Raw genomic sequence first — 27,804 nt, 5'->3', positions numbered from 1 at the left:
CGCCCCAGGGTAGCAGGTGAAATCTATTTTGAGGAGCCTGGACTTGACCCGGACCCTGCACTTATTGGCTGTGACCTTGAGCAAGTTCTTTACTAACCTCACGCAGCCTCGTCTCTCCCACTGTAAGAGGGGCTCCGGAAGCCTAGTCTGTGCTCTTCCTGTAAGGCCCGCCTTACAGAGTCATCATGCAGTTAACACCCACAGAGCTTGGCGTAACACCTGGCACGTAGCGTGCGTGCAGTCTGCTACGTTGGTGGCCTAGCTCCAGCCAGTTGAGGTAGTTGTTTTGCTGCATCCTGAGAGCAGAGGCCAGCCCTTCCAGCCTTGGGCTCTTCCTGCCAAAGCTTAGATCTGTGCACCTGAAGGAAAACCCCCAAACCTTCTTGCTGGGCCAGTTGTCCCTTTGCTTGCAGATCTACCTTCATTTTCTGACTTTCCAGTAAAAAGAAAAAGTCAAATAGTGTAAATGGACCAAAAGCTGCTTTGAAAGAGCTCTTCCTCACGGAGGCTCAGAGGGACCCCCACCTTGCATAGCCATGAGCAGACTTCAGGGTTGTCCTTGGAAGAATCAGGAGAAAAAGGTATCATTTCCCAAAGCCAGGGATAAAAGCTGCAAGCCTTTTCTGATTCCACATGACATTTTTAACAGGTAAGCATAGTTTCTGCAGCTCAGAGAGCACCAAGATTTCTTTGGCTCAGATGCTCGAAATAGCTCCTGTGGTTGTGAAAGAAGTATAACGAGCTCTAATTGCACTTTTTTTTTGAGTTTGCTGACATTTATGGATGACACAAAGGGCTCATCACAGTGAAACAGTTACTCTCTCCATTATCATTGTGTTCAGATTTCCCGAACTTCCTATTTGCTGAGCAAGGCTCATCACAGATTCATTAGTGATGGACAAACGAACTCCGGAAAAGCAATCACTCTTTTAAGCTTTTGTCCATGCAGGGATTCTGACAAAGCCCAGAAACGTTAGTCTGCTGTATCTGCCCTGCACTTTACTCTCTTACCAAACGGGCTTCTGAAATCTCCACGGCTTCCTAGAACCTGCCCTTCCAATGGCTCCGATTTCAGCTGCAGTCTCTAGCGCATTTATGTAAGCTCCGAGCATCTTCCATTTCTTATGCTTCTTCTGCGCCAGGTATCCAAACAACGGATCCTCCTCTGGATTGGCAATACGACGTCAGGGACTTTGAGAAGAACACACCGAGTATATACCCAAATTTCAACAGCACCCACCTTTTTTGGTGATTTTTCCCTGACACCTAGTTGAGTGGATGGTATAGGAAGGGCATTGGAGGAGGCCTGGATTGCTTCAGGGACCAGCCACACTCACACACACGTAGTCACTCTTTATCATTCTCTCTCCCATTGGAGGGCCTGTTTTCCTGCTTTTAACCTTCCATCACTATGCAGAAAAAGCAACCAGCCGTGCGAGATCGAAAGCGAAATGCACTTGCTGGATCTGAAGTCGGTCCAGCAGTGGGTGACAAGGAAGTCGTGGCGGCTGCCTTTCGTTCTGTTTTTGGAGTCTCGGGAGCTGGAGCCAGTGTTCACTGTGAGGTCACACTTCTGACTTGAAGGATTATTTTTGACTCTGTAGGCAGAGTATCAGAGCTTTAACCTCCAACCTCACAGCTTGTCAGGGTCCTTAGAGCCTCGAATCCAGAAATGCCATTTAAACGCCCCCCCTCCCGCCAATCTCTTTCCTCAAGGCCTCTGAAACCCCCCGTGGCTGTGCATCAAGTTCCGAGATCACAAGAGTCAGGATGACCCGACGTTGTCATCCTGGGGAGGGCGAGGCCTGTAGAGATAGGAATCGAGGGTGTTCCCGTGCAGTCCCTTGCTGATGTACTAGAAGATGAAGAAATCATTTTGAAAGTCAAAGTAGAGAGACCCGTGGATTTGGAGGCCGTAATTAAATGCCATATGTTAGCACTAACACGTTGAAAAGTTGTTAATTAATTCAGGCTGCCCCGAATCCAGGTGTGACTTTGACAGATTGTACACCGGTGTGTTAGCACAGACTTACAATTAGGGGGGTTTTAAAAAATGAAGTTTCTAGTCCCTGAACTTAAAAAAGTCCCCACTTGTATTTAATGTTAACCCCTTCTCATTTATACCACAGAAGGGGAGCTGGCAGTGGTCACTGGTATGAGTCCACTTTCAGTTCTGCTACTGTTGTTGACGGCAGCAACCCCACCTGTGCAGCACATGGTATATGAAGTATTTCCCCTCATTCATTCATTGGTTATCCTAAAGGAAAACAGACTTTTTCTTTAGAGGGCAAGCACCTTATCTTTTCTTTTCTTTTTCTTTTTTTTTTTTTTTTTTTAGTTCCCCTAAAGCACTTAGCAGAATACTGTGAACATGTTAGGTTTATCTAAGCAATTGGCATTCTTGTGGCTTGAAGAAACTGGTGAGATACTTAACTGCCCATGAATACTTAGGAAAAGCCCACCAGGAAATTCATCAAACATTGATGAAAAAGTTCAGTGATTTCAAGATAATTAAGTTTGTTTAAAATGTTGACAAAGCTGTTTAGCGATCCTTAGAATGGGGATCCTAGGAATAAACATTTTCACTGGAAGAGCGGGAAAACTCACTGAGAGGAAAGCTGGATCTTTGTAGCTATTCCCATTTTGCCAGTAAAGCAAACAGGGCCCAACTGTGAAAACCACAGAGCTACTTTGGCTTGCAGAAGGTTGCCAACATCCAGGTTCCTTTATACATGCACACACGTGCCGACACACACACACAGGAAAGGAAGTTAGCACTTTCAGTAGCGTATGGAGGGTGCAGATTTCCTTTTCTTTTTAGCTAATACTTGTTACTGAAAAAAGTGACAGTTATCTTTCATTTCCCTGCCTGAGTTTACCCCTTCATTGTGCCTAAGAAGTCAGGATTGCTTCGTAAACGGTTTCCATTTTTCGTAAATCCATCTTAGGAAAAAAGTCATACTTGAGCTTCTCGGGAGCTGCGCATTTAGTTGACTATAGCATCCCGCACCCTGAAGCTCAAACCCCGAAAATTGTCTTCGCTAAATACCGTCATTATCGGTTTATCAGGGAAACCAAGGACCAACTGGGACTTTATCCTTTGCTTTTGTTTGAAAACCTGATTCTTCAGGATAAGAAGAAATACAACAGAAATTTTTTTCTACTCGTCAAGGTATCAGCCATAGCTTCCTCGGGGTAGGAGTCCCAGAGATGAGGGCAGGAAGGGATCAGGGCGGGGGGCAAGAACTACAGCTGCAAGTTTTCCCTCCCTCCCCAGCCCCGTTTCTGCCAGTCCCACCCGTTCCCCTTCTGCTTCAAGGGAATGCCACGTGCCCTCAGGGCCACTGGAGTCCTCGCATGCTGAGGAGTCTGGCATCGCACTGGAGGTCAAAGGCTCCCGTTGGAAAGAAAGCACCTCTTCTGGGGCATCTGATGCTTCTAATTCTTAGACCCCAGTGCCAACACAGCCCTCAACTTACTGTGCTTTCACCAGTTCCTGGTAGATCATTGGTAGTCCACTTAACTCTGACAGGAGAAAGGAGGACTTCTTAAATTTAAAACTCTTCATCTACATAAAGCGAGTGGAGTCCTCAGCAGCCTCTGCTGAGGAATCAGAGCCAGTGACACCCCCTTTCTCCCTGAGGAAGGTCAACACAGGCGGTGGCCCTGGACCACCTGTGACCTTCCTTCTGCATCCGGCCCCTCTCTGCAGATGAAGCAGAAAACGGTCCATATTGTGCTTCAGTCAGGCTACCTTCCTCTGTCCACCACAAAGACAGTCCTTATTCATTCCTGACTCTGCGCCTTGTTCGGTCAGTACGTGATGCCCCCAGCACACTATCAGTCCATCCAGACCCTGCCCGTGCTTCTTAAAGTCCGGTTTCAATTCCACATCTAACATCAAGCCTTTCTCAAACCCTGGTACCCGATTCATAGTTCACAAGGATTGTGTAATTGTGGTTTTCAACCTGTATTCTTCGGAGCCCTCGTTTTTCTGCGTTGTCTTGGGAGCCGCCACCAGTGTGGAGAGAGAGGCTGGGTAGAAAGCGATGCTGAAGTCCATGTTCAGGTGCTTCATTCAGCCAAAGCGTGTAACCAGGCTGCCTTCTCTCCACCACTTGAGAGAGAGAGAAAGGAAAGAGAAGAGGAAAAAGAATCGAGTTGAAACCTTCATTCTATGGATGACAAGACTCAGGCCCACAGAGGTCAGCTCGTCCTCCAAGGTCACCCATCACCTTCATGGCAGCACTGGAACGAGGACCAGGGTCTCCCAGTCGCAGCACTGCCCTACCCTCCCAGCCTCATCTGCCTCCTCTGGGCTTGTCAGAAACACAGAAGAGTGAGCAGAACCCTGGGCTGAGGAAGGTACCAGATCCTGGTGCAGGTTGGGCCACCTCCTTGTAGAATGATCCTTGGCCAGATCCTTCCCCCTGCTGGGCCTTGGCATATCTTTAGAGTCAGACAAAACGTCTTTCACGTCTGTTACTTCCGGCCTGGGAGTCTACAACTAGGAGCCCTTAGCCCCTCAGCACCACCCTGGTCCAATATAGTAGTCACATGCAGCTTTTAAATTTTAAATTAGTTAAAATTACATCACGTGAAAAATTCATTTTCTCGATCACACTAGCCACCTTTCAAGTGCCCAGTGGCTACACATGGTTTTCGCTACTGGGGTGGACGTCACAGACCAAACTTTTCCCTTCTCCCCGAGTTCTACTGGACGGAGCTGCTTCAGTAAATGAGTCTCTGTTCCATTATAGATCTTCCGTCCCGGCTCCTGGAAGACACAGACCAGGGATTCTGACTTACGTACCCGAAGCAACTGGCCCTGGCAAGTCTAGAATACACTCTTGCCAGTTAAATCATAATGAGACACTTACTGTCCAGAAAAAAAGAGTAAGAAAAACAGAAATAAAAGCCAATTAAATCGCAATGACAAGATTATAATACAGATATAAAATGATCCCGTAAGCTAGGACTTTCTGAAGTGCTGGTGTAGCTGGCTATCTTTCTTTCTTCCCTTTTTTTTTTTTTAATTCTAAGAAATGGATTGAAAGGAAACATGGGAAATAAGCAAGACTTCTCCCTGAGGGCTTCTAGCACGATGTTTTGCTCTGTCTCCTACAAACAGCTCCAAACACTGTCTTGAAATCCATGGTAATCGTGCCTTTGAGGCTGAGTGTAGGCCAGTTATCCTGAGCACAAGCATGTCAGTTTAGGGAAACAAATCTCCCGGTCACCAGAGGTAAACCTTCCCTAGCCTTTACCCGCTGACAGCTTCCAAGGTTAGAATTAGCACGTTGTTGCCGTGACGCCCAAAAGGCGTTTCTGTTCATCAAGAATCCTACCTCCAAATGGGCAGAATAGCATTATTCCTTCCTTGTTCTTTCTTTGGTGACGGGTTTCACCCCGAGATTGGGGCCGCCCTGACATGATTCTCAAATAACCGCAGCCCCACTCACTCGGCCACAGTTGCCTTCCGCTTTAGTTGTAAGGTGCAGACCCCGTGTGCTGACCTGGGTAGGGCTGCGTAGCCAGTGCTATGGACAGAAGGCCCCTTAACCAGCTCTCTGGAGAAATTCACATCTCTCCTGTCTCCTGTTCTCATCTGGACCAGTGGGGACAAAGCTATTTGAAATCAGGGAAGGAGAATGTTTTCTTCCACTGAATCCTTTGTTAAAAGTTTTGTTTATCAGTTTTCCACTATACCTGCTTCTGTTATTTTTCCTCTCCCGATCTTTCTCTTTCGCTGTCACTCAAGTTAAAAGAACATCTGCCCCCCCAAAAAAAAAAAAAAAAAAATCTGTATCCCAAAATATCTCTATGGGACAGTAGCATTTAGCAGTTACTTAGAGCTTTAACATTTTAGTAAACATATTACTGCTTCCAAATGGGGGGAAAGGACTTAAAAACAGTGTTTCGTGTCCTTTGAAGATGTTTTATTAATAAACAAGCTCCCAGTGTTGGAATAGGAGCCGAGATGCTGAGCAAGGGTGGGGAGAGCAGAGACGGCACGTGTGGAGGAGGAAGGTGGCCTGGGTGTCTGAAGAGTTAGCCTCGGGACCCAGTCGGAGGTGGTGATGACGCATTGATTACGAGGAAGAAGGTGAAGTGGCCTTGGCTCATTCATTATTTCTCTCTCCTAGCCGTGGAAGACAGAAAATTGTTCATAGGAATGGTTTCGAAGAAATGTAACGAGAACGATATCCGGGTGATGTTCTCTCCATTTGGCCAGATAGAAGAATGCCGGATCCTCCGGGGACCCGACGGGCTGAGTCGAGGTGAGTGTGCTCTCTGCAGAGTCTCTGCCCTTAAGTGCTAATTGGAGCTCTGTGTCCCAGTCAAGGTAGACATAGCTCCCACACGCAGCAAGAGGTCACCCTGAGATACGTCCTGCGGGACGAAGTTATCCAACCCAAACTTTTCACCATAGCTGGAATGATCACCTTTTATTTCTCAAGTCAAGAAGGTCCTAGTGGCAGCATATTAGCCCAGGTTATCGCTGTCAGACGGGAGGCCCACAGGCTGCCCTGCCGTTACACATCCCTCTTCAATCTCACGTTGAAGGAGCTTTGGGAGGTATGAGGGAGAGATGCGGAGAGCGAGAGAGAATGTTTGCTGCTCGCATCTTAGTCTTCTGGCTTTGTGCCTGTGCCTGGGAGAATGCTGAGCGTGTGGGCCTCTTGACTGAGAAATAAACCAAGAAAAAAGGCCCCTGTCCCCGCATAGTGCAGATACAGACTCAGGGTAACCAGGCCTGTCTCAGGGCATTAGGGTTTTATGGCAAAGAGCAAAGCTCCTGGAGTCCTAAACACAGGGATCCATTAAGTGACAGAGAAGTGACTTCGTCCAGGAGAAGATTGTAGGTTCCTCTTTGTCACCGTGATAGAGGCAAAGGCTGGGGCTTCGAGTGCGGACGAAAACCAGTGTTTCCGCGAGCAGCCACGCAAGGTAGCTGGAGATGACTCTCTTCTGTCCACGTTTACCTCCCCCTTTGACAGACCCACACGCCTCCCTCCTTAAACCGCTTATAAGGCTTGTCACCGTGTTCCCAGCCATCTGACTAGTTTCCTGAGTCAGCCCAGGAGGCCCAGGGGAAGACGCACATGGAAAACACATTTCTCCATTCTCGTAAGAAATCCGTCTTTTCGCAACACAGAGAGGATTTCATTCAGTTAATGGGGTTTCCATGTAGAAATGTCTTTACATTCCCCATCTCTGGTTCTGGGACTGCACTGCCCGCGCCCCATGTTGAAAGAAAAGGTTAAGCCTTAAGTATCAAGGGACTAGTTTTCATTCATCTCCCTGGTCTTACGTAAACTCAGCGCCCTGGGAGGAAGAATATTTGTTCTTTTGACTTTTAGACATAAAGCTTCGTGATGCCAACTGCTAGAATCGAAGGCACAGGGAACAAAAGTTTTCCACCTACCTCCACCTCCAAAGCCCTGAAACAGAGGTGATCTCGGGGGAAACTAGGAGGGGGAGGAATGACTCCAAGCTTGTGATCCCTGTATTTTCTTCTGAAGGTGGTTTTAAAAAAAAAAAAAAAAAGGAGGAGGAGGCCTGGAAATGACACTTAACACTCGCTGAAAGATGGGAGTCTAAAAGCTGAGCAAGACATGATGTTGAGTGGGGCCCCTAACCAGCAGACCCAGTGCCTCAAGCTAATCTGTCACTTACCACGTGTGCCTTTACCAGTGTCACCCAAAATAGTTCCTTGTGCTGGGCACCCGCATCGCCTCTGGTTCCCATCCGGCCTCGCAGGCAGAAGGATACCAGGATTTCGATCCTGGGTCCCTCTGTGCCATCCTGGAGATACGCACCAGGAGAGCTTATCTTCACATCTGATCCAGGAGAGGTAGATAGGCAGACAGACCAGGAGAGCGAATACCACGGGAAAAAGCAGCGGGGCCGAGGAAGAATTAAGTAGGCAAGAAAGACAAAAGAATATTTTTGCGATCCCTCTTCTGCTGCCAGTTTAGTAATAAGAACCACTGTTGTCTCCCTGTGACTATTCTCAGTCACAACTTGCGTGTTATCATTGCACTTTTGCATTTGCCAAGGTGTACGGCTTGGAGAAAGAACCGATAGGCATAGGGAAATGTATAGTGCCTTAGAGGTCAGTGACCCTGGGGCCCAGTCCCAGAACTTCTCCTGACATGAATCATGGGCGTGGTCCATTCATTTTCCTGTCTCTGTCCTCAGTTTCCACATTCGAAAATGGCAGCAGTCTAAATATCTGCCCTGCTTGTCTGATAGGGCGTGATTAGCTACTGCCACGGTAGGTTTTTTGTAGAGCCAGGCCATCCATAGTGTTTCAGAGACCTTGACTATGAAGTAGGAATGCTGGACTCCTGTTTTCCCTCTGCTGATTTACAAACTGATTCTCTGCCTCAATTTCTCCATCTGTCCAGTGATGAAGAGCATTGGTGCCTAGAGATCCTTGAGCGTATGTTAGCTATTTTTGCAGATGAGATTTTTTTTAAATGGTCAAAACTTTCACAGGAAAGGGTGTCAAGACACTGTACTTGATGGGAGAACCTGACCAATTCCATCTGCCATTTGGTTGATGAACCAGGACTTGACACCAGAAGCAGCCTGTTTCTGAAACAAGTGATGAGAGCACTTTCATCAATATTTTATGCAACTGCTGGTTCAACATAAAGAGTAGAATCCTCCTCCCTGCCCCCCGCTTTTTTTTAAACAGAAAAATAATTTCTGATTTTCTGGCAAACGGATGAGAATTCCCTGTGGCAAAAAAAAGAAAATACTCATTTATTCTCATTTGTTCTGAGATATAAGGACAGACAGTGTTGCATTTTTCAATTAGCAGGACCCAGGGACTCCCGGGTGCTGGGGACTGCTCCTGAATCAGTGATTTGTTGAAAGAACAGTTCTCTTTCATGCTACTCTTTTGCTTTCATTAAAGAATTGGCGTTTTCAATCGAATATTAATAAGTGCGGCGCTGCAGATCAGGGGCGCTCAGCATTTCTGGTCTCCACGCCTGTTGCTGGCTCAGCTGTTTACAAAATAAATAAAAATGAAGTGAAATGAAAGCTTGGCTGCTCTGAAAAGTACCTTGTAATACTAAACCAGGGTGTAAGTTAGTCAGTAGGAAAGGATTTAAATCGAACCATTTGATTATAATGAGGGAGAGGTGCCCTCGAGTGGTTCACTTTTCTTGTTTTTGCTTTTGCCCAGTTCAGCTACAAGAAGGAAGACAGAGGAGGCAGTTAGTAGCCCTGGGTCCCCAACAGGCGTCACGTGTCGTTCATTCTCCGCCACATCCGTGGTTGGCATTCCTACCTGGCAGGTGTTAACCTGAGGTTCCTCCAGGCTGTTGATTCAGTACCCCTGCCCCAAATCAGAGTAGTGGGCTGCCAGGACCCACATCTTTGTACCTATTTAGCCCTGCTATACTTTCAGTTAGAATCACTGTCTTTAAAAAAAAAAAAAAAAAAAAAAAAAAACCATATTCAAACCTGTGTATAGTCAATTTCTCCTGCTACTTTCAGCTGTTAAAATCACTTTTTTTAAAAAAAAAAAAAAAAAAAAAAAAAAAAATCATGATCTACACATTGGCAAGAAAGACTATTTTAAAAGTCCCATAGTTATTCACCATCACCCAGATCTGTGTCATGTTTTAAGATGGGACCTCTCTGCCCCATCCCGCTGGGAAATTGTCATGCCTGTACATAGACAGCACCTGCCAAGCCTGTTGAAACCACTCAACGAACGTTAGGACTCTGCCTCGCTTTACGCGGTATGCCCACATCTGAACGAGCATTTTTTCCCCTTTGGGGGCAGTAACCCATTCTGCCGTTTTTTTCTGATTTGGAAGACCTGGTTTGAGCTGCTTTCACGCCCCTTAGGATACTCAGATCCTTCTGCAGTGGCAGATCTACCTCTCAGGCCCGCTGTGTGAGCCTTCATTGAGAGAGCAAGCCAGGGTAGCACAAGCCCACACATGGCCAGTGAAATGAGATGTTTGCTCTCGGAATCAAAGCTTGAGGCTTCTGAGCCAGCATACTTACTGGACAGTGTCACCTTAGCATGTTGATTTCCTAAAATACACATGTTCTCACTTACCCACAGTCCCCCAGTCCGACTGGACTCTTTGGGTACAGTCTGCCAGGTTTGCTGTACCATAGCAACCAAATATCTGTAACTCAGAGACAATGAAGGGGTTGATTTCATTTTTCTTTCCCATAAACTGCAGTCAAATCTTCACTGCCATTTAAGGTAACCTTCTGCTGGTTTAAGGATATTCCAGCTGTGTTTATGGTGTTCCAGCATTCTCCTGCCAAAACCTTTGACAAATGAATTGGCGGTATCTTCAGGGATGTTAGCGACCACAGACTGGATTTAGCCATTAAATCCTCATTTATTTTCGTTATATCTGATCAGGATATGGGGAGAGGGCTTTTGACTTTTAAAACGTACATGGAGAGGACTCAGTTCTGATCGTGACATTTTAGTCTTGCCCACGTGGTACCCAAATGTTCAGATATGTGGAAACCTTTATCAGATGCCCCCTGGGTTATTAAATGCATCTTGTCATGCTGCTCTGGGTACAATCTTCCAACCTCATCTCAGGGATGAGATTTTTGCCAACTATAAAGTCCTAGTCCGCACTCAGCCTCAGGTGCCGTGAACGAAAGATCTCTCCATGCCAAGTTTAAATAAACTAACCCAGCGTTGGGGATTGCACATTAGAGGATTATTTTTGATGCTCCAATGTTATACTCATAGCATATGTTTAAACCCTGCCATTGCTCAAAAGATACTGAGAGGAAAAATTGGCTGCATTAAGATCTTTCTACAGCTGAAGAGGAATTTATAAACAAGTTTCCATAGGCTGAAATCTTCTCAGCCACACAAGTTATTTTAAATTATGCTTCCTTCAGTTAAAATATAGCAGCTGTTGCTCCTCTTTCAAAGAAGCAGCAGAAAAGCAAGAGACCCTGGCATCATTGTATGTGCTTTTAAAAGTGCCTCTACTTTTTTCATTACTTTCTCTCTCTTTCTCTCTCTCTCTCCCCTTCTTTTTGATGCAGAGCAAGAATTTCATCTAGTTCTCTCAAAATTCTCTTGTAGCCTAGAGAAAAGGTAGAACACCTGAGTTTAAGATATCCTTTCAACTGAAATGACAAGTGTTAATAGCTGGGTTCCAAAATCTGCTCTGTGCTTTCCTTAGATCCTGTCTGTAGGAGGAAATGACTTTGAGAAACCTTTCCCCAGTCAATCATTTATCTATTTTAGCAGCAAGAAGACAACCTCACTGAAATAGGAGGAGTTCAGCTCCTTTCATTTCTATGAGCAACCTCTGACACTCTGAAAGTGGAGACAATAAATAGTGGCAGGCTAAATTACAGGTTGGACACATTTACAGAGGGAATTTTTGCCTTTTTTTTTTTTTTCTTTTTTGCTATTATGTATTTGGAAGCTTTGAGACAGTAATATATGGGCTATCTTACCCCACCCCCCAAAAATAGCTTTATTTGTCTTGGTACCTGTATTTTTTTTCTCCCAATCTAAGTTCTCCAGCATTTTGGTCGGTCACCAGCATGCGCAACAGTCTAGAACGGTTGAGGGCTGACCCTATAAGGTCGGAGCAGTTGTCCGTCAAGACCCAGTAGACTCTGCTGTACCCAGAAGCTCATCTTAGAGAAGAGGACAGCTGACCTGAGTCATTTCTGTCCAGCGGGAAGTCATCTGGCTGGTTTGTAGAAGAAGCCAGCAGCCCATTTTGACTGTAGGAGCTTGTGTGACCCTACGTTAGTGAAAAGTGCAGATTTGAGGGCCCACCCCAAAGCCAGTGTTTTCAGTGGTGCTGAAAAGAAAATGAAAATCTAGCCAGGACCTCCTGTTTTAGAGATGTTACAAAGGTTAACTGGCTACCAACCCATGGAACATTTGGTTCTGAAGTCGCTTAGCTTCATCCAGAGCGGCAGAGAGAGTGAATCTTTCAGCACGTGCTCCCATTTAATAAATGACAGTAATTTTCTCCCTTAAGTAATTGAACACAGCACCCAGTAGGGAACTTGACAGAGCCCCTAGGAGGCCGGTTCTCTCTTACTGCACCACTGCCGGTAGAATAAAAAAGTTAAAGGAGTCATCAGATTTGTCAGATCATTTTTTTGGATGGGATGAGGACTGTATAATTAGAAGCATCAGTCAGCCTTTTAATTGCAGGTTTCACAGAGGGGAAGGGGCAATGGTTCGAGTTTATGGAGAGATCGTTTCGTTGTTCTCTTGCTAAGACTTTGCTTTTGAGACCTGTTAATTGCTCGATCTTTCTCCCGAACTTACTTACAAAAGCTCTGCCTGCTCTGAAATTGTGGTAGATGCATAAACTCTGCCTTACTGATTTTTGTTGACATTTTACATTTTTTTATGCATTCTTAACCTCCGTTTAGAAGCTGTTGGTTTGGCACATCCTACCAGATAATAAGAGCAAGCAAAGTGAATGAAACAGGCTTCTTGACTCCTAAAAGCAGAGTTAGTGGGGCTTCCCTGGTGGCGCAGTAGTTGAGGGTCCGCCTGCCGATGCAGGGGACGCGGGTTTGTGCCCCGGTCCGGGAGGATCCCACATGCCGCGGAGCGGCTGAGCCCGTAGGCCGTGGCCGCTGGGCCTGCGCATCTGGAGCCTGTGCTCCGCGGCAGGAGGGGCCGCGGTGGTGAGGGGCCTGCGTACTGCAAAAAAAAAAAAAAAAAGCAGAGTTAGTCTGGGCTTCCTATGGCCTCAAATATGCCTCCATTAGATGATTTGCTTGTGCCTCTACTGTAGCCTCCAGACAGGAAATGAAGGGACTTCCCTGGCGGTATGGTGGTTACGAGTCTGAACTTTCACTGCCGAGGCAGAGGATTGATCCCTGGTCTGGGAACCAAGATCCCGCAAGCCACGCAGCACCAAAATTTTTTTTTTAATTTTTAAAATGAAAAAGAAAAATCTCTTAGCGTTATTTCCTCTGTTAATAGTACCACTGATCATCACAATCTTCAAGAGATACTACTTTGAAACAGATGGTAAATTGGGGACGCTGTCATTTTAGAGCTGAGTCTATTTCAGTATGGAACCAGCAGAGGTCCTGTTGTAGATCTCACACACATCATCTAGGTGCCTTAGAGAAGGCTGCCCAGCTGCTTCTGTTGGTGACAAAAGCCACAGCCACTGTAGGTACAGGCAGCATGTTGAAACAGTCAGCTTCACCAGCTGCTGTAACATCAGAAAAACCATAGGAGGTAGCTTGGCATTCTTCGTGAGCTAGACGTTGGGCTTCAGTGAGGACAGCTTAACGGAGGTGAATGAGAGGAACCTCTCATGTACAGAGAGTTTTTGTGTATTAAAAATTACAGCATGATGCCAAAAGAAAAAAATGCATTGACTTATTTTCATGACTGGTGGTGGTTGTGCTTTGGGGGTAGTGGGCAGGCATTGCTTTCTCTTACTGCTGTTTGATTGAAAGGTGCTAATACAGTATTGACTTGATAATCTCACCAGGTACCCATGCAGAGCAAACAAAGAAAATGTGTTTAATGGCTCCCACAGTGACTCCCATACACCAAGCCACCCGCTGGTTGTTTGGATGTAGAATGTTCTGTTTGGCTTCCCGGCCACAGAGGCAACCATCTCACATGATTGGTGCCAGAATTCCACTTTTGTGCACTCGCTCTGAGATGACAAGCTTCAGCCCCTCGGTGTTTAGATCTGCTTCATTGGGAAATCTTTTAAGCAGTAATAATAATAATGTTTTCAGGCAATTGAGTAGAACACTAAATTATTCTCTGATACCTAAGTTCAAACTGTGCAAGGCTAAAGAAGCTGAAAATCAATGCACTTTTAAAGTCATTAGAGATCATAAGTGAAATAGTCAGCATTGCTTTAGCTAAGCTTTTAGTGTGCCGTGGTATTATTATAAAATCAGCCTGAATCTGCATTAATTTCACAGTCTTTTTCTCTGAGAAGCCCAAGGGTGCATGATGAATAAAATGTAAATTTCAGAAGGCAGAGCTTTTATTAGTGGAAAGGGCAGTGAGCCATGTAGCTGGAGCAGCGACCTGCATGGTAGCCGGCACTGCTACAAGAAGCGGTAGCAGGCACTGTAGATTCTAGTTATTTTACAGCTGGGGAGAAAAATAGCCATGGAGAGTTCTGTGGGTCTCAGGGGAGACATTCCCAGAAATATACATTGTCTTCTGTATGTTACACTGGAGGTGGAATCTCTGATAAGAATCCACAAGTCACAACTTAAAGTCTGGAAGGTTGGATACAAATAAGAAATCCAATGCAGGTGTTTAAATTTTACTTCATATACACAGTTGGATATTCCCAGAGTAACAGAGCATTTGTTTTTGTTCATCATTAACAGTTACTAAGTAGTTTGTACAGGATTTGGGTATATTTGTTTGCATTTGAATAGCATGAGTGTATATTTATACATACATCTATTTTTTAACTACCCAGAAGAGATGAGGTATATTTATTTGCTGACATTTCGAGCTGTTGGAATCTAGTTGCTCATTTGCCCAGGGTGTGAGGATTTTACTATTTGCTGCTTAGAAATCAAGGCTCATGTTTGAAACACAGAGCCGGAGTGGGTGGATGCCCTAAGTCAAGATAGACAAGGAGAAAATGTAAAAGCGCAACTTTCTATTTTAGAAAATGCAAACTAGGTCTTTCCCCCATGGCTTGAAAAAAGAAAGTACCCAGCCTCCTTCCCCTGGACTCCATTTTAAAAATAAATAAACTAATCCATCAGTAAATCTTTCTGCTGTGGTCAGATTAGCAGGTCAGCAGTGTAAGTAAAAAGCAACACGAGATAAAAAACAAAGAGAGAAGTTGTTGATTTCATGTACTACTGAGAACAGTGTCGTCCTGTGGCAGTTCTCGTAGACTGTGTTGGTTTAACAAGCGTCCAAACCTTTTGTCTTGTTGTTTTTTGTCTTTCCTGCTCCCTGTCCCCTTGTTTCCCACAGGCTGTGCGTTTGTCACATTTTCTACAAGGGCAATGGCACAGAATGCAATCAAAGCCATGCATCAGTCTCAGACCATGGAGGTACTGTATCATCTGCCCTTTCTTTGTTTTCTTTGTGCAAATGGTGGGGAATGAAAAGCAATTCTCTCCTGTGTGGATTGTTCACATGACAATCACAGATGTAAACTTTCACCATCTCTCTCTCTCTCCATTCATTCATATTCCTTCTTCCTTAATCTCTCTCCTCCTCCCTCCCTCTCTCTCCCTCTCTCTCTGAATTTTTCCCCTGATGACTGGAAATGCACTTAGTGTAAAACCTTCCACTTGCTCTACGTTCCTTTTTGAGCCTTTTATTGCAGTGGCCCAGGTCCTGCTGTGTAAAGTTCATGATGCAATTTAAACCGAGCATCCTTCTATACCTCAAGAATCAAGTACGTTCCCCAGCCCCAGGGGTGGGATGGGTAGAACATTACCAGACCCCATTCCAAATTGCAGCCGGCCCTGTGCAAAATCACAGGGTTCTTTCATTTCTTTTTTATTTCCTCTTTAATGCGGGGTCAAGTTATCTTTAATCGAGACAAACAGAATTGTTTTTGCATCAAGAATGTTGGAGAAAGTTAAGACTTCTCCCACCTCATTGAACCAGTGCAAATGTTCACGTATGAGAGTCCCCCAAGAAATTAGATTTTCACCCTTACTAAAAAATGAACAATAACCCAGAACCTCAAAGGCTCAAATGTGATCTCCTAATGAGAGATAGTGGCTTTCGGGGAAGAGAAATAGGCTGGCGTGGGTCCACAAATGTAGACAATGGCTCTGTACTTTGAGTCTGTGATTCGGGTCATGGCCTTTCAGAATTTTGCACAAAAACACTCCAAGAGTGATAGCTGTTACTTATCCTGTATTGTCTGATAGAATCCTTTGGGAGTGCATGTTCTGCTGTATTATGTAAACTGTATCTTTGTGTATGGGTGATCTTTTCTGGAGGTGGCTTTGTAGTGTTACCTGAAGTTAACGTTTTTCATCTTTTGAAAAAAAAATTGTTTTCAGTTTTATTTAATGTGCCAAAAAGTTCTTTATTGATCGTTTGAGCTTCTTTTTTGCCTCCACTCTTGGGGGGTTTTAATTTTTTTTTTTTTGTTGTTCATTTGTTTGTTTTTTGCAATGCTGCATCTCCCAAAGCATGCCGGGAGCTTAGTGATCTTTATGGGTCTTGTTTTGTGGGCAACCTTTCTCTAGGGAGCCAAAGGGTGGGTGGAAGCGGGGGGTAAAGAGTGTGCATGGCATTGTCATTAAGTGTTTACTGTACTTTTCTGAGTTTTGATATCAGCATTGCAAAGCCTATTGTCTTTTTCGAACTTCCTTTTGACTTCAATATTCCTAACATATCTTATATAATCACTGTGTTTTCCTTTCAGTGCAGTGCAGTTTTAAGACACTCACACCCCCCTACGTGAAGGAAAGCTCAGGTGAAAATCGGCCACAATAAGAGAGAATTAGCAGGATTTGAAATGTCTAGGAATCCAATCTTGAACAACATGCAGTCACACACGTGATCATGTTTTTGTCCCTTCCCCCTACCCTTTCCCTTACCTTGGGGAGCTCCATTATCGGGGATCAGCCTGGTTTCCAGCTTCATATCAGTCTGGAGATGAAATGAAAGTACTGTTAAGAAAAAGGAAGTCTTGACCTGTATTTATTATCTTCCATATATATATGTGTTTCATTCTTAAAGATTTTTATTTCCTGTAATTGAGTGATTTGTACCTAAATTGGTCTCACCTTAGATGATTTTGTAACCTCAATTCTTTCAGCTCTGTTGGAAACATTGCCACCCCAGTTCCTTCACCCAGGGCCCCCCACCCGAGTGGGAGGTCTGTGTTCTCCTGGGTCCCTACGGAAGGAGAGCACGAGAAAATACAGCAGAACTGGGTATGAACCCGAACCAAGAAAATAACAGGCTCTCAGAGTGAAAAGAATTTGCTGTAGAGGATGGGGCATATTTATTCTTCAGAAATCCTTGATCCTTTGTTAATACTGCTATTATCAGAAATCAGATCTGATGCACCTGTTTTTAAATCTGGACATCCATGCTTAATCAGAGGAGCCCTCAGACACTTAAATTTCTTGTTTAATTCAGAAATATTGACATTTAAACAGAAGATTACATATTACGCAGTCTCATTACATTTGTACCACTGCAGTTTGTTTTCTTTTTTTGAATTAATTACATTATTTTCAGGACTCTGGCTTACATCTTCCACCAAGATGTATGATCTAAGAGATGTGAATTCAAAACGATGTCACTGTCAAAGTTGAAAAGAACATGTTATTTTAAAAATCATTAATCTTTATATGGTACCTTGATTTTCCCACTTCCCTCCAATCTCTCCCCACCCTGTTTTCCCCTTTCGTGGTTTATACGAGTCATTTTTGAACTATACTCATTGGCCTGATTTTCTGCTTTTATATCATTTTTTGGTATTTAAGGAAGAAAAAAGCCAACTGTAAATGAACTGTTAGGAAGAGATGCTATAATTTGTTATGGGACAAATTTGATACAATAACAACCCTTTCCATGCAAAACCCTTGCTGTCTGTAATTTCCATCTTCAGAGTGGTTTTGCTGTCTTTAAAATGATGAAACGCTGAAACACGGAGCAGATGAAGAACAATGAAGTATAGATTTTTTAAACGGTGGAAACATTACTTTTATGCAGTTTACTGACGCTTAACATCTGTGCCATGACTGTGACTCCCAGAGCTGAAGACCAGTCTGCTGGAGGTTCAACACCCAGTCACCTCACTTTTCTCACATGTTGGGGGGTGACAGCAGGCATGATAGCTTCACGTATGCATAGTTCCATCCCCAGTAGCTACCCAACGTGATAAGAAAAAAATGCAACTGTGTTTTCTAGGCGAAAGAAAAATAACCCAAAGGGAAGGGAAAAGCTCATTTAAATAGGAATATTAAATTTCTGGGAGGAGAAGAGAGAGGTCTGTTACCATGCTGAGTTTCAATAAAAAGTGGGTTTTTTTTTAATCACTTGGGTAGAATTAACTTCTTTTTATCTCAGCAAAATTTCACAGCTTTAATTGTGATGGGATGTTTAGCAAGCTAAACAGAGAGGGAAGAGAGTTGGTTTCTGCTGAGTTATTTGCCAAGTGGCGAATGTTGAAAAGCTGCTTTCGAAAGGAAGTCCTCTTGCCTGAGGTGTCAGGCCCTTACTTTCCCTAATGATTTTCTCCGTATCAGACATGAATTGGTCCTGTTGTATAACCCTTGGCCATTTCTCACTCACTACCTCTGCTCCTGCCTTTTAAAGGAAACGAACACAGAAGCTCCTAGACCAGCGAGACTGATTAGGAAAAGAAGCTAAGTAGACATCTCCTCCTGCCATTTGAGATGTGTCTCCTTGGACTAGATTGCTTCTGATATTTTCTTTTTGATTTGTTGTAGCTCCTGGGATCACAGCTAGAGTAGATGCGATACAGAAGGAGGAGAACCCCTTCTGAAAACACGGGGACAGTGACATTGGTCCATGCCCGTGTCCCCTGAAAATCTCCTTCCTTCATCCATGTTCCTAAAATGAAACCCACTTCTCCCGATTATATTACTGGGTCAGTATGATTCCTACAGTTCCAAAGTTCAAAAATACTTAACATTGGAAAGAGTGGGCAAAAAAAGACATGAGCAACAGGCATTTTCATTCCCATTACAACATTTCGTTCCCCTCCTTTGTCCCCTGCTCACACGCGGAAACAGGCAGACACACCAGGACAAGTCCATCTTTCAGACAAGCGAACCGTGAAGCTTCATTAAAGGACAATGACAAGGCCCCTTGTCTCTGAGGAGGTCCTGGGATGGTGGAAGGAAGACCCGTGAAGAGAGAAGGAGAGGCAGTGTAGTGATCAGAGCACGAGCACAGATGGCTTCATCGACCGCCAGAGCCCCAAAGACACCAGTGACAGGATCTGGAATTTTCTGTTGATGGTACTCTTCAGAGAAGAAGAAGGACCATCAAACCATTTAAAAACGAGGCCAGACCATGCCCTGTGCTCCAGAATAGTTCAGAAAGCTAGGCCCCGCGCTGACTGAGTGTCCTGAGCGGAGTGGGCCAGGCTGTAACCCCCTCTCCACTTTCCGCTGTGTCTGACCACAGGGCTGCTCTTCACCGATTGTGGTGAAGTTCGCTGACACTCAGAAGGACAAGGAGCAAAGGCGTCTCCAGCAGCAGCTGGCGCAGCAGATGCAGCAGCTCAACACTGCCACCTGGGGGAACCTGACGGGTCTGGGCGGCCTCACCCCGCAGTACTCAGAAATAGAGACACAGATGTAGAGAACAAACGTATGGACACCAAGGGGGGAACGTGTCGGGGGGGGGGGGGGGGGGGGGGAGTGTGGAGAGAGGAGCACACCCGGTGGAGCTCTTACAGGCTCCTTGGCCCCTGAGTGCACCAAAAGCTCATCTTCGACATTATGAATGCCGGGAAATTCCTGAAATCAGCATCGATGAAGAATATTTTTCCAGGTGAAGCTGATGAGCACAGGAACGGGACTCTTCATTCTAGCCGCATGGAGGCTGAGCGGGGTCCCACAGGGCTGAGTGTCTAGCCAGTGTTTCCGCACAAACTCCAGCCTTGGCAGGGGTGCGGCATGCGTGATAGATGATGACTTAACGGCGCCCAGGCGGCCGTGGTTGGCTCTCTCACCACCTCCCTGCTCGGTCCATTCCACGTCAGGACCTCAGATGGAACTTTCCTTCACTGGGTCCCCCCTGTGGAGCGATGTGAACTAGATTCAGATTTTCTTCATCTATATGAAACCCAAAACTCAGATCCTGTTTCAGGCCAAATAGACCCAATTCTTTAATTAGCCCTTACTTTTCATTGTTTCTAAACTTTCCACCTCCTTGTTTTTTTCTGTTGTGCTGCCTGTTTTACTTCGCCAGTGTCTTTATTAAAATGCCATAATCAGAATGCGAGACAGTTCCTCCCAGGAAGATCACACAGCATGAGCAGTGACCCCTATTGTGGACTTTAAAATATCTTACTGTAGCTTGAGGGCAATGGAAGGCAGCTCGTACTCCTCTAAGGTTTTATTTATTTTTACTTGAGCTACTGCTAAAGCATGCTACTCTACCCCCCTTTTCTGCTTTGGAACCTAAATGCTGGACTACACATTATTAATATAATTTCATAGTGTGCCTTTGGACCTTTTATTCTAGCCTGTGTGTGTGTTTGTGTGTCCGTCCGTGTCCATCCGTCCGTCCTAATTCTCTCCTGACGTTTGAACTGTCCCTCTCAGGATTGTATGACCCATTCCGTACTTTGTAGCAGAACCAATACTGTTCTGTAAAAGAGTCCTTCCTGTGACCTTGAAAGGTAAGATCACTGCTTCTACAAGTGAGGAAAGGGAGAGGCTTAAGGGAGAAATGGGGGGCGGGGGATAAACCGGGAGACTGGGATTGACATACACAAACTACTAGATATAGAACAGATAACTAATAAGGACCTACTGTACAGCACAGGGAACTCTACTCGACACACTCACTGTACTGGCCTATATGGGGAAAATATGTAAAAAAGAGTGGATATACGTATATGTATAACTGAATCACTTTACACCTGAAACAAAAACCACGTTGTAAATCAACTACACTCCAATAAAAATTTTTAAAAGGTTATGTAACTTTACCCAAGGTCATGACACTGGTGGTCAAGCAGGATTTCAGCCCTCCATGGGTTCTCTCCATCCGGCGGGGCTGCTTCTCCAAGGACAGATGTGACTCACGTTCCTCTTTTATCCACCCCACCCCACCCCACTGCCTGTTGGTGTCTGCCATGTAATTGCTACTCAAGACATGTCTGGATGTCTTGCTGGAGAGGCGTGCCTCTCCTGTCTTCCCCCGAGTTATTAATACAAGCAGTGACCAAGTTTGCTGCCACCTTCTAGCCGTTTCTCCATCTTATCCACAAGGAGATGAGAGATGAGAGATTTCATCACATGTCTTGCTGAAATCTGTATGTGCTTGCCATATCTTTTTCTTGGTCTATCGGTCTAGAAGCTTCATGAGAAAAAAAAATGAGTCTGGCTGAACAATCATTTGTTTTTCACAAACGTGTGTTTCTCAGTTGTTCACAGATCATCGCCTTAAGCACAAGAATTTCTATCAGAGATTGACGTCAGGCTCACCTTTTCGTAGTTTCTAAGAATCCAGCTTCCTGCTCCACCATGTCTGAAAACCAAGACACACGTGCCTAGCCCTGGTCTCCTGGACCATCGCCCATGCCCCAGGGCTCACCGAAATCTCTGGCACGTGTTTCTTTGATCACATCTGAAAATTATTTCTGAATCCTGAAAGAGAATTCATCCCCGCCTCATTGATAAGAACGTGTTCTTACACGCTCTGAACTACGCTTTCCCCTACCGAGGGCTTCCATTCTTTCTCTGCCAAGTTTGCTCTACCCCTTTCGATCGGAAGCCCATTTCTCTGAAAAGACCCTTGGCCTTTAAGGCATCCCCTGCCTCTGTGTTGAGGGTAGATTCTGACTGTGGCTCACCAAAGAGTGGTTGTCAGTGGGAAGAATCCATGGAAGCAGCTTAATGACACTCCAGGTATTGCCACTTACTAATCAGTAAAGATTATTAATTCCTCAGAGTATCTTCAAAGCTAATTGAACTTGACTAAACTTTAATTTTTTTTAAATATCTAATATAGGAGAGAGTAAGGGCTTGCAACCACAAGAGAATGGGAAACCCAAGAAATCAAACCAAGATAAGGGATTTCTCTCTGTCAAAACAGATAATTCCTAGCTTCTTCCTTTCTCATTCTGTGTGTCTGTGTGTATGTGTGTGTCTGCGTGTAATGTCTAGGTAGTATACTACCCTGAGTCGAGAAGGATGAATGAAAGTTGCAGACGTATGTCTGGGAACTGTTCATATTTGGTTTTGTCTTTTTTTTTAATTTTATTTATTTTTTGGTTGCATTGGGTCCTCGTTGCTTCGTGCAGGTTTTCTCTAGTTGCAGCGAGTGGGAGCTACTCTTCGTTGCGGTGCGCGGGCTTCTCATTTGCGGTGGCTTGTTGTGGAGCACAGGCTCTAGGCCTGCGGGTTTCAGTAGTTGCAGCACATGGGCTTCAGCAGTTGTGGCACGCGGGCTCAGTAGTTGTGGCCACAGGCTTAGTTGCTCCGCAGCATGTGGGATCTTCCTGGACCAGGGATCAAACCTGTGCCCACTGCACTGGCAGGCGGATTCTTAACTGTTGTGCCACCAGGGAAGGCCCACAGCTGTTCATGTTAATCCCCATAGGGATTACATTAATGATCGTAACTAAGACAAGTTGAATCAGCCACCGATATTCCACTCTACGTGGTGCTTTTAAGTCAATTGCTAGATGCCCATTTCTGAGTCACCCAGTTGTAGAGTTTCCTTCTTCTTAAGCTGAGGAGACCTACCATTACCTGGAGGCGTGGCAGTGCTCTCCGTTAGGTTTTGCAGCACTCCAAACAAATTCTGAGAGCTTATTTTTTAAATAGTGAATTCATCTGGTTCCTCCTAAGCTCACAGTACCATAGCAGTTTTTTAATAATAAATTTGGTGCATCTGTGCTTTTAGCATCCATGGACTTCTGAGTGTAGGAGATAACTCCACACTTGCCCCCAGGTACAAACTGCGGCTGTATTGACCAACCAAAAGGAGAATATCAATAAGCCTAGTCAAACAGTATAGCACCTAAGTTAACCTGTAATTCAGTTGATGTGGACGAATAAAGGAGTGCTTTCGAACAGTGACCACATGCCTTTACCTTGTGGTACCCACCGTTTCTATATGGGGGATTAAATGTGTTTTTGGAAGCTCTAGGAACAAAATACAGAGACCTTTTCACCGCTGTCTTCATTTCTTTTTTAAAAGATGCTGATACATTTATAACGCGTAGCATCAACATACATAGCACCAGATACTTGTGAGTTTTGACAAGTAGTACGTTGCTCTCTGCCGACGGAGACCACCTTAAAATGGGTGACCGTTGTCTTAGTCATGAAGTCATGACAGTGACTCTGGCTGCAGATACATACACTTAGGTCTGTAGGGATTACAGTGATTTCTCTGTTAGCCCAAGAGTCAGTGAATCTGTACCTCTCTGATGAAGGTTGTAGGACACTGAGCTGTGAAGGAAAGCGGAGGAGACCTAGGGATGGACCGCGATTGACAGAGATGAGTTACGGGAACAACTAGGCTCCAGAGAGAGAGCATTAGTCACGCCATGTGGGTTCCCCTAGATTTAACACCTGGTTGTTAAAAAGTAAATTGATGAATTGTTTTAAGGCAGGTACGTTACTGAGCTTCCCCAGTGTCTGTGTTTTTTAATAGAGATTAGACATTAACATGGATTTATAGCCCCAACTCTCAGAACCTTCAGCCCATTAACAGGCAGCAGCAACCCTAAATGTAAAGGGAACCGGACGTGCCCTCAGTGGACTTGGGAAGTTCCCTTGACAGTACATTTCCAAGCTCCACTTCATTTCGACAGCACCTTTCTCTTTTCTTTTGCAGCTTCTACAGCAGGCCACCTCCTCCAGCAACCTGGGTGCGTTCAGTGGCATTCAGCAAATGGCTGGTAAGTCATGAAGCAAGCCTTGCCTTTTGACCGTGCTGTTGTCTGAATTTGGGATGGGTTCAGAAGCTGGGGAAAAGACGAACAAAGAGTAACTACCGGTCCTAGTTGCTTTCTGGCTTAGGTGTTAAAATTAGAGTCGGCTGCTCAGAAGCTGATCTTCTAACTCTGGCATCTCCAACAGTTATGAGAAAATTTGGGGGGCTGAGAATTCCTGCACAGTACCCTCCAGAGTTGTGTTTATTATTTTTTTTTAATGGGTTTGCTGGCTGGGGGATTTCCAACAAAATTCCTATATCCAGGGCAGCTGCCATGATTGACATCCCTCTAGAATTTTAATAATAGGCAGTCAATAAGAATGTTTTGACCTTCGTAATGAAAGTCAGGCTTGCACGCCTATCTCTGATACCGTTTGCAGTCCCTTGATAACCACAGACAATTAACAGGGTGCCTTTTTTTTTAACTTCAGAACCCCAGTTGACAGAATTGTGCATCAGAATCTTTTATGGGAAAGTAGAATCTTTGTTCTTGAGCAAAATCAAAGTGGGACTGGATTTGAAAGCCGGCTCATGAAGGATTGCTTTTTATTATGAGCTGTGTCAGTAGTAACTGAGGGGCAGTGATTAGTGAAAGGTCAGTCCTGCTGTGTCACCTTCCAGGCGCACATCCTAACCCACACCACGGGGCCAGGGAAGGCAGCCCGCACGATGAATCAGAGCACGGGTGCCAGGAACCTGCCGCAAGGAGCAGTGAGGAAGCTTCTTCCTTGCTTGATTCCGAAAAGATAGGGGAGCGCAGGCAAGGAGAACAGATTTTGGGCGTATTAGAATCGAGCACAGTTTGTTTTCATCAAGGACACCCTGAGTCAATGAAATGAACCCAGGATGTACAGAATAAAAGTTCTGATTTCCTTATTTGTCACTATGAAAACTCCTTTTTTCTTCTTTTTTTTTCCCCCCTCCCACGTGCATATCCTTGTGGGGTTTTTTTTCCTTGTTTCACTTTGAAGGGATCTGGAGACACTTGGAATGAGCACACGCAGATTTCTGTTCCTGTATGTCCAGTTGTTGTCAGCCCAGCCTTTCGTGGTGGCCTCCAGGGTTAATGGTAACTTGTCTGATGGGACATACTCGCCTACAGTAAAAACAATGCTCAGTTACCCATGGGGCTTTAAATCTGGTACCCCCAGCTTGTTCTATCGTAATAACACTTTTAGATTATTACGGGAAAAAAATACATGTTAAAATAATGAGTAGTGAAACCATTCAGCAGAACGTTGATGAATACGTTTGGGGAAGCTGGCCTTGGAGCTGAGCATCGCCTTGAACAGTTGATTTATTTTTAGTTCTGTGAAGGGGATTGGAGAGACAGAACTAAAATATTCAGAGAGTCTTCTACGTTTTAAAAAGAGAAAACCTTCCAGATTGCAAGCTCTGAAAGAAATGCTGAGATGTGCTGCATTTTCCGCCAGTGCAAGATTTGGTTTTCTTCTAATCGAAGGGACCCACCCAGACCCAGAATTAGAGTCTTTCCTTAGAGGAAGCCTCAGGCTCTCCCGTTCCCACAGTTGAATTATGCAAAGAAGGTCACTGGGTCCTGAGGCTATCGCCAGGCATGTTTTCTCGGGTGGACGGTGCGCCTTGTCACTCTTCATTAGACCACAGGCGCCCGTGGCTCGCCAGGTCAGGTCAGGATGGTAGCGTCTGCACGCCATGTGCTCACTTAAAAACGGAGGGTATCTGGGAATCACCTGAGAAGGTGCGTGGGGCAGATGGCTGATTTAAAGGTGGTCTGTGAATGCGCTCGGCTCTCCAAAATACCCCTTTCTCGAACCTTTGGCATTAAATTCAGCACCGAGGCTGCCCAGGCTGTGCATTCGAAGGCCGAGTGGCCCATTTTCCACCATCACCTCGAGTAGTGAGGACCAAGGACACGGATGTCAGGGTTCCGTCTGCTTGGCCATTTCTATAACAAGTATCCTTCATTCCTGTGGAAAATCAGGTCTCATCATCCCAGGTGTTGGAAGCAGCCGTGGTTTGGGGTATTTTTTTCAACCAAGTGCTCTTGGCCCCCTTCTCTTTCATCTTCTCCCAAGAGTAGGGCTTAACTTTTGTCACCGCCAGTCACCTAAGCCAGTCTCAGAAAGTGGGTGGATCATAGAGGCCCCTTCTTGGAGGACGTTTCCCCAGAGCACCGACTTGTGGGAGGGGGGCCCCTCTTCCGCGTTCCCCTAAAAACCCTCTCTTCCTTCCCCTCCTCCTTCACCTCTGAATCACTGATGCTGCGAGAGGGCGTGGCCTCAGCCCTCACTCCTCTAAGTGGCACTTGTGACTGTTTTTGCGTGGATGAGTAAGTAAATTTATAATTTGGCAGGTGCAAATTTATGTGTTGGATACAGTCCCAGTGAAGCTTAAGTGAAATACCTGGTTTTTTCATTAAGAAATTTGACTTTAGCCCGATGTCTAAGCCACAGACCATTACACAACCGAACGACTGTATCTTCATGAATGAGTTGTCAGAGACTTGGGATCAGCGAGTTGGTACAGCGTCATACATGTTACACAGCCCGTGGTATTGACATACATGATGGAAGCAACATGAAGGAGCCCAAGAGGTGGTTCATCCCGAAGCACCCCTGGGTTTACGATGCTGGTAAGTTGAGTGAGATTGTGGCAGAGTGAGAGCGGGCACCTCCACAATGCAGATGCCACGTTCATGTCCTCCAGGGCCAGAGAATCAACTCCACGTGGAAAATTCGAGTACCGCAGCTGAGAGCACCATCACCAAAGAGTGAACTATCATCTCGGAAAACAAGAGCAGTGTGTTGTGAACAGCTCTCAGAACAGGACGGTCTGTCCTTCAGGAAATTGAGGTGTCTCACTAGAGTCTAAAATGTCTCATTTGAATGAGTAAACATTTTCTGTTTGAGGAGAAAATAAAAGAAAGCTGGAAAAAAAAAAAAATAGGAGGAGACAAGTTCCTAAGTATTTACATCAATAAAATTGAATGAGACATCAACTATACTTTTTTAAAAACAGAAAAACAAAAAAAGCCCACCATTTTCCTTTCAAACTGAAAATAACTTCAGGCCTGTTTTATGATTTTATAAAAGGGAACCTTTACTAAATCTGAAATTTAAAAAGCAGAAAATAGATTAGTAAGGATAAAATTTTTATAAGCTGACTGCTTTTATGTGCATCCTTCAAGGCGATTGATTTCACTTTCCCTCTCATAACTTCTGATAAAAATGTGTCCATTTCTCACTCAACTGTGGTATCCCATGAATTTCTGAAGTCTCAAAAACGTGGGGTCTGTGTTCAGGCCAAGGGTCTGGATTTTTCCTGAAGAAGAAGGAATTAAGGGGAAAGTGGCTTTCCGGTTTTTCACTTTTTTATAACAACTGTCATCTCAAAAAAGCATCGTGTTAGCAAAACAAGGGCAGTATTGCACAAGTTTGTTTTTCACAGAGCTTCTTGAAATAATCATGGGGTTTATCCTCACAGCACAGCCAAGGACAAAACCACTACTTGTTACTACGTAACGGTTGGGAAAACGGAAGTACAAAAAGTTCGAATAAGTTCTGTGAGCTCATGGACCAGGAAATGGTATTATATGGATTAGGATACAGAATTCCCAAATATCATAACACTTTATGAGATAGGGACCATTAGCATCCCGTTTTACAGGTGGGGCAACTGAGGCAGAGAGAAGTTCATTAACAGACTTGCCCAGAGTCACTAAGCTAATAAACGGCAGATCCACATTACAAACTGATCCAAACCCTGAGCTCCCTTTGGCCCCCGAGATGGTCACACAGCGCTCCGCGTCTCCACAAATCCAGGTATGTTCTGTCAGCATGAGCCTCGGTGACCTGTTTGCACAAACCGTTGAAGAGGCCAAATAACAAACAACTCTGAGCCATCGGTAAACAATGCAGGAGAACCCCAAAACTGCTCAAAAAGCAGCAATTGTGAGTCAGCCACAGGAAAACCTCCTCCTTTCGCTCCGGACAACATTCCACATTTACTAAGAGGGGGTTGTTTTTTTGTCAGGGGAAGTATTTTTCAAGGGTGAGGGGTTGTTAGTAAGAGATTACAGAGATTAAGAAGCGATGGCCAAAGAAGAGCATCTTGTGATAAACAAGGGGAAACTGCTTCGCTTGACTTCTGATAGCTGGTAGTAATTCGCTTCCAGAATATCTGGCCTA

General features: G+C 44.9%; 1 protein-coding gene across 1 annotated transcript in view; it reads left to right on the top strand.

The window, feature by feature from the left end:
• CELF2 (CUGBP Elav-like family member 2) overlaps positions 1-27,804 on the top strand; it is a 301,941-nt gene that overhangs the window by 221,848 nt on the left and 52,289 nt on the right. The window contains 5 exon segments of the mRNA XM_024734179.1: positions 6,147-6,281; positions 14,981-15,060; positions 19,142-19,290; positions 22,941-22,950; positions 23,537-23,600. Coding sequence (XP_024589947.1) covers positions 6,147-6,281; positions 14,981-15,060; positions 19,142-19,290; positions 22,941-22,950; positions 23,537-23,600 — 438 coding nt within the window.

The sequence above is a fragment of the Neophocaena asiaeorientalis genome, unplaced genomic scaffold, assembly GCF_003031525.2.
Source record: "Neophocaena asiaeorientalis asiaeorientalis breed wild unplaced genomic scaffold, Neophocaena_asiaeorientalis_V1.1 scaffold120, whole genome shotgun sequence".
Classification (NCBI taxonomy): Eukaryota; Metazoa; Chordata; class Mammalia; order Artiodactyla; family Phocoenidae; genus Neophocaena; species Neophocaena asiaeorientalis.
The sequence above is the reverse complement of the archived record's forward strand: the minus strand, read 5'-3'. Positions and strand labels throughout refer to the sequence as shown.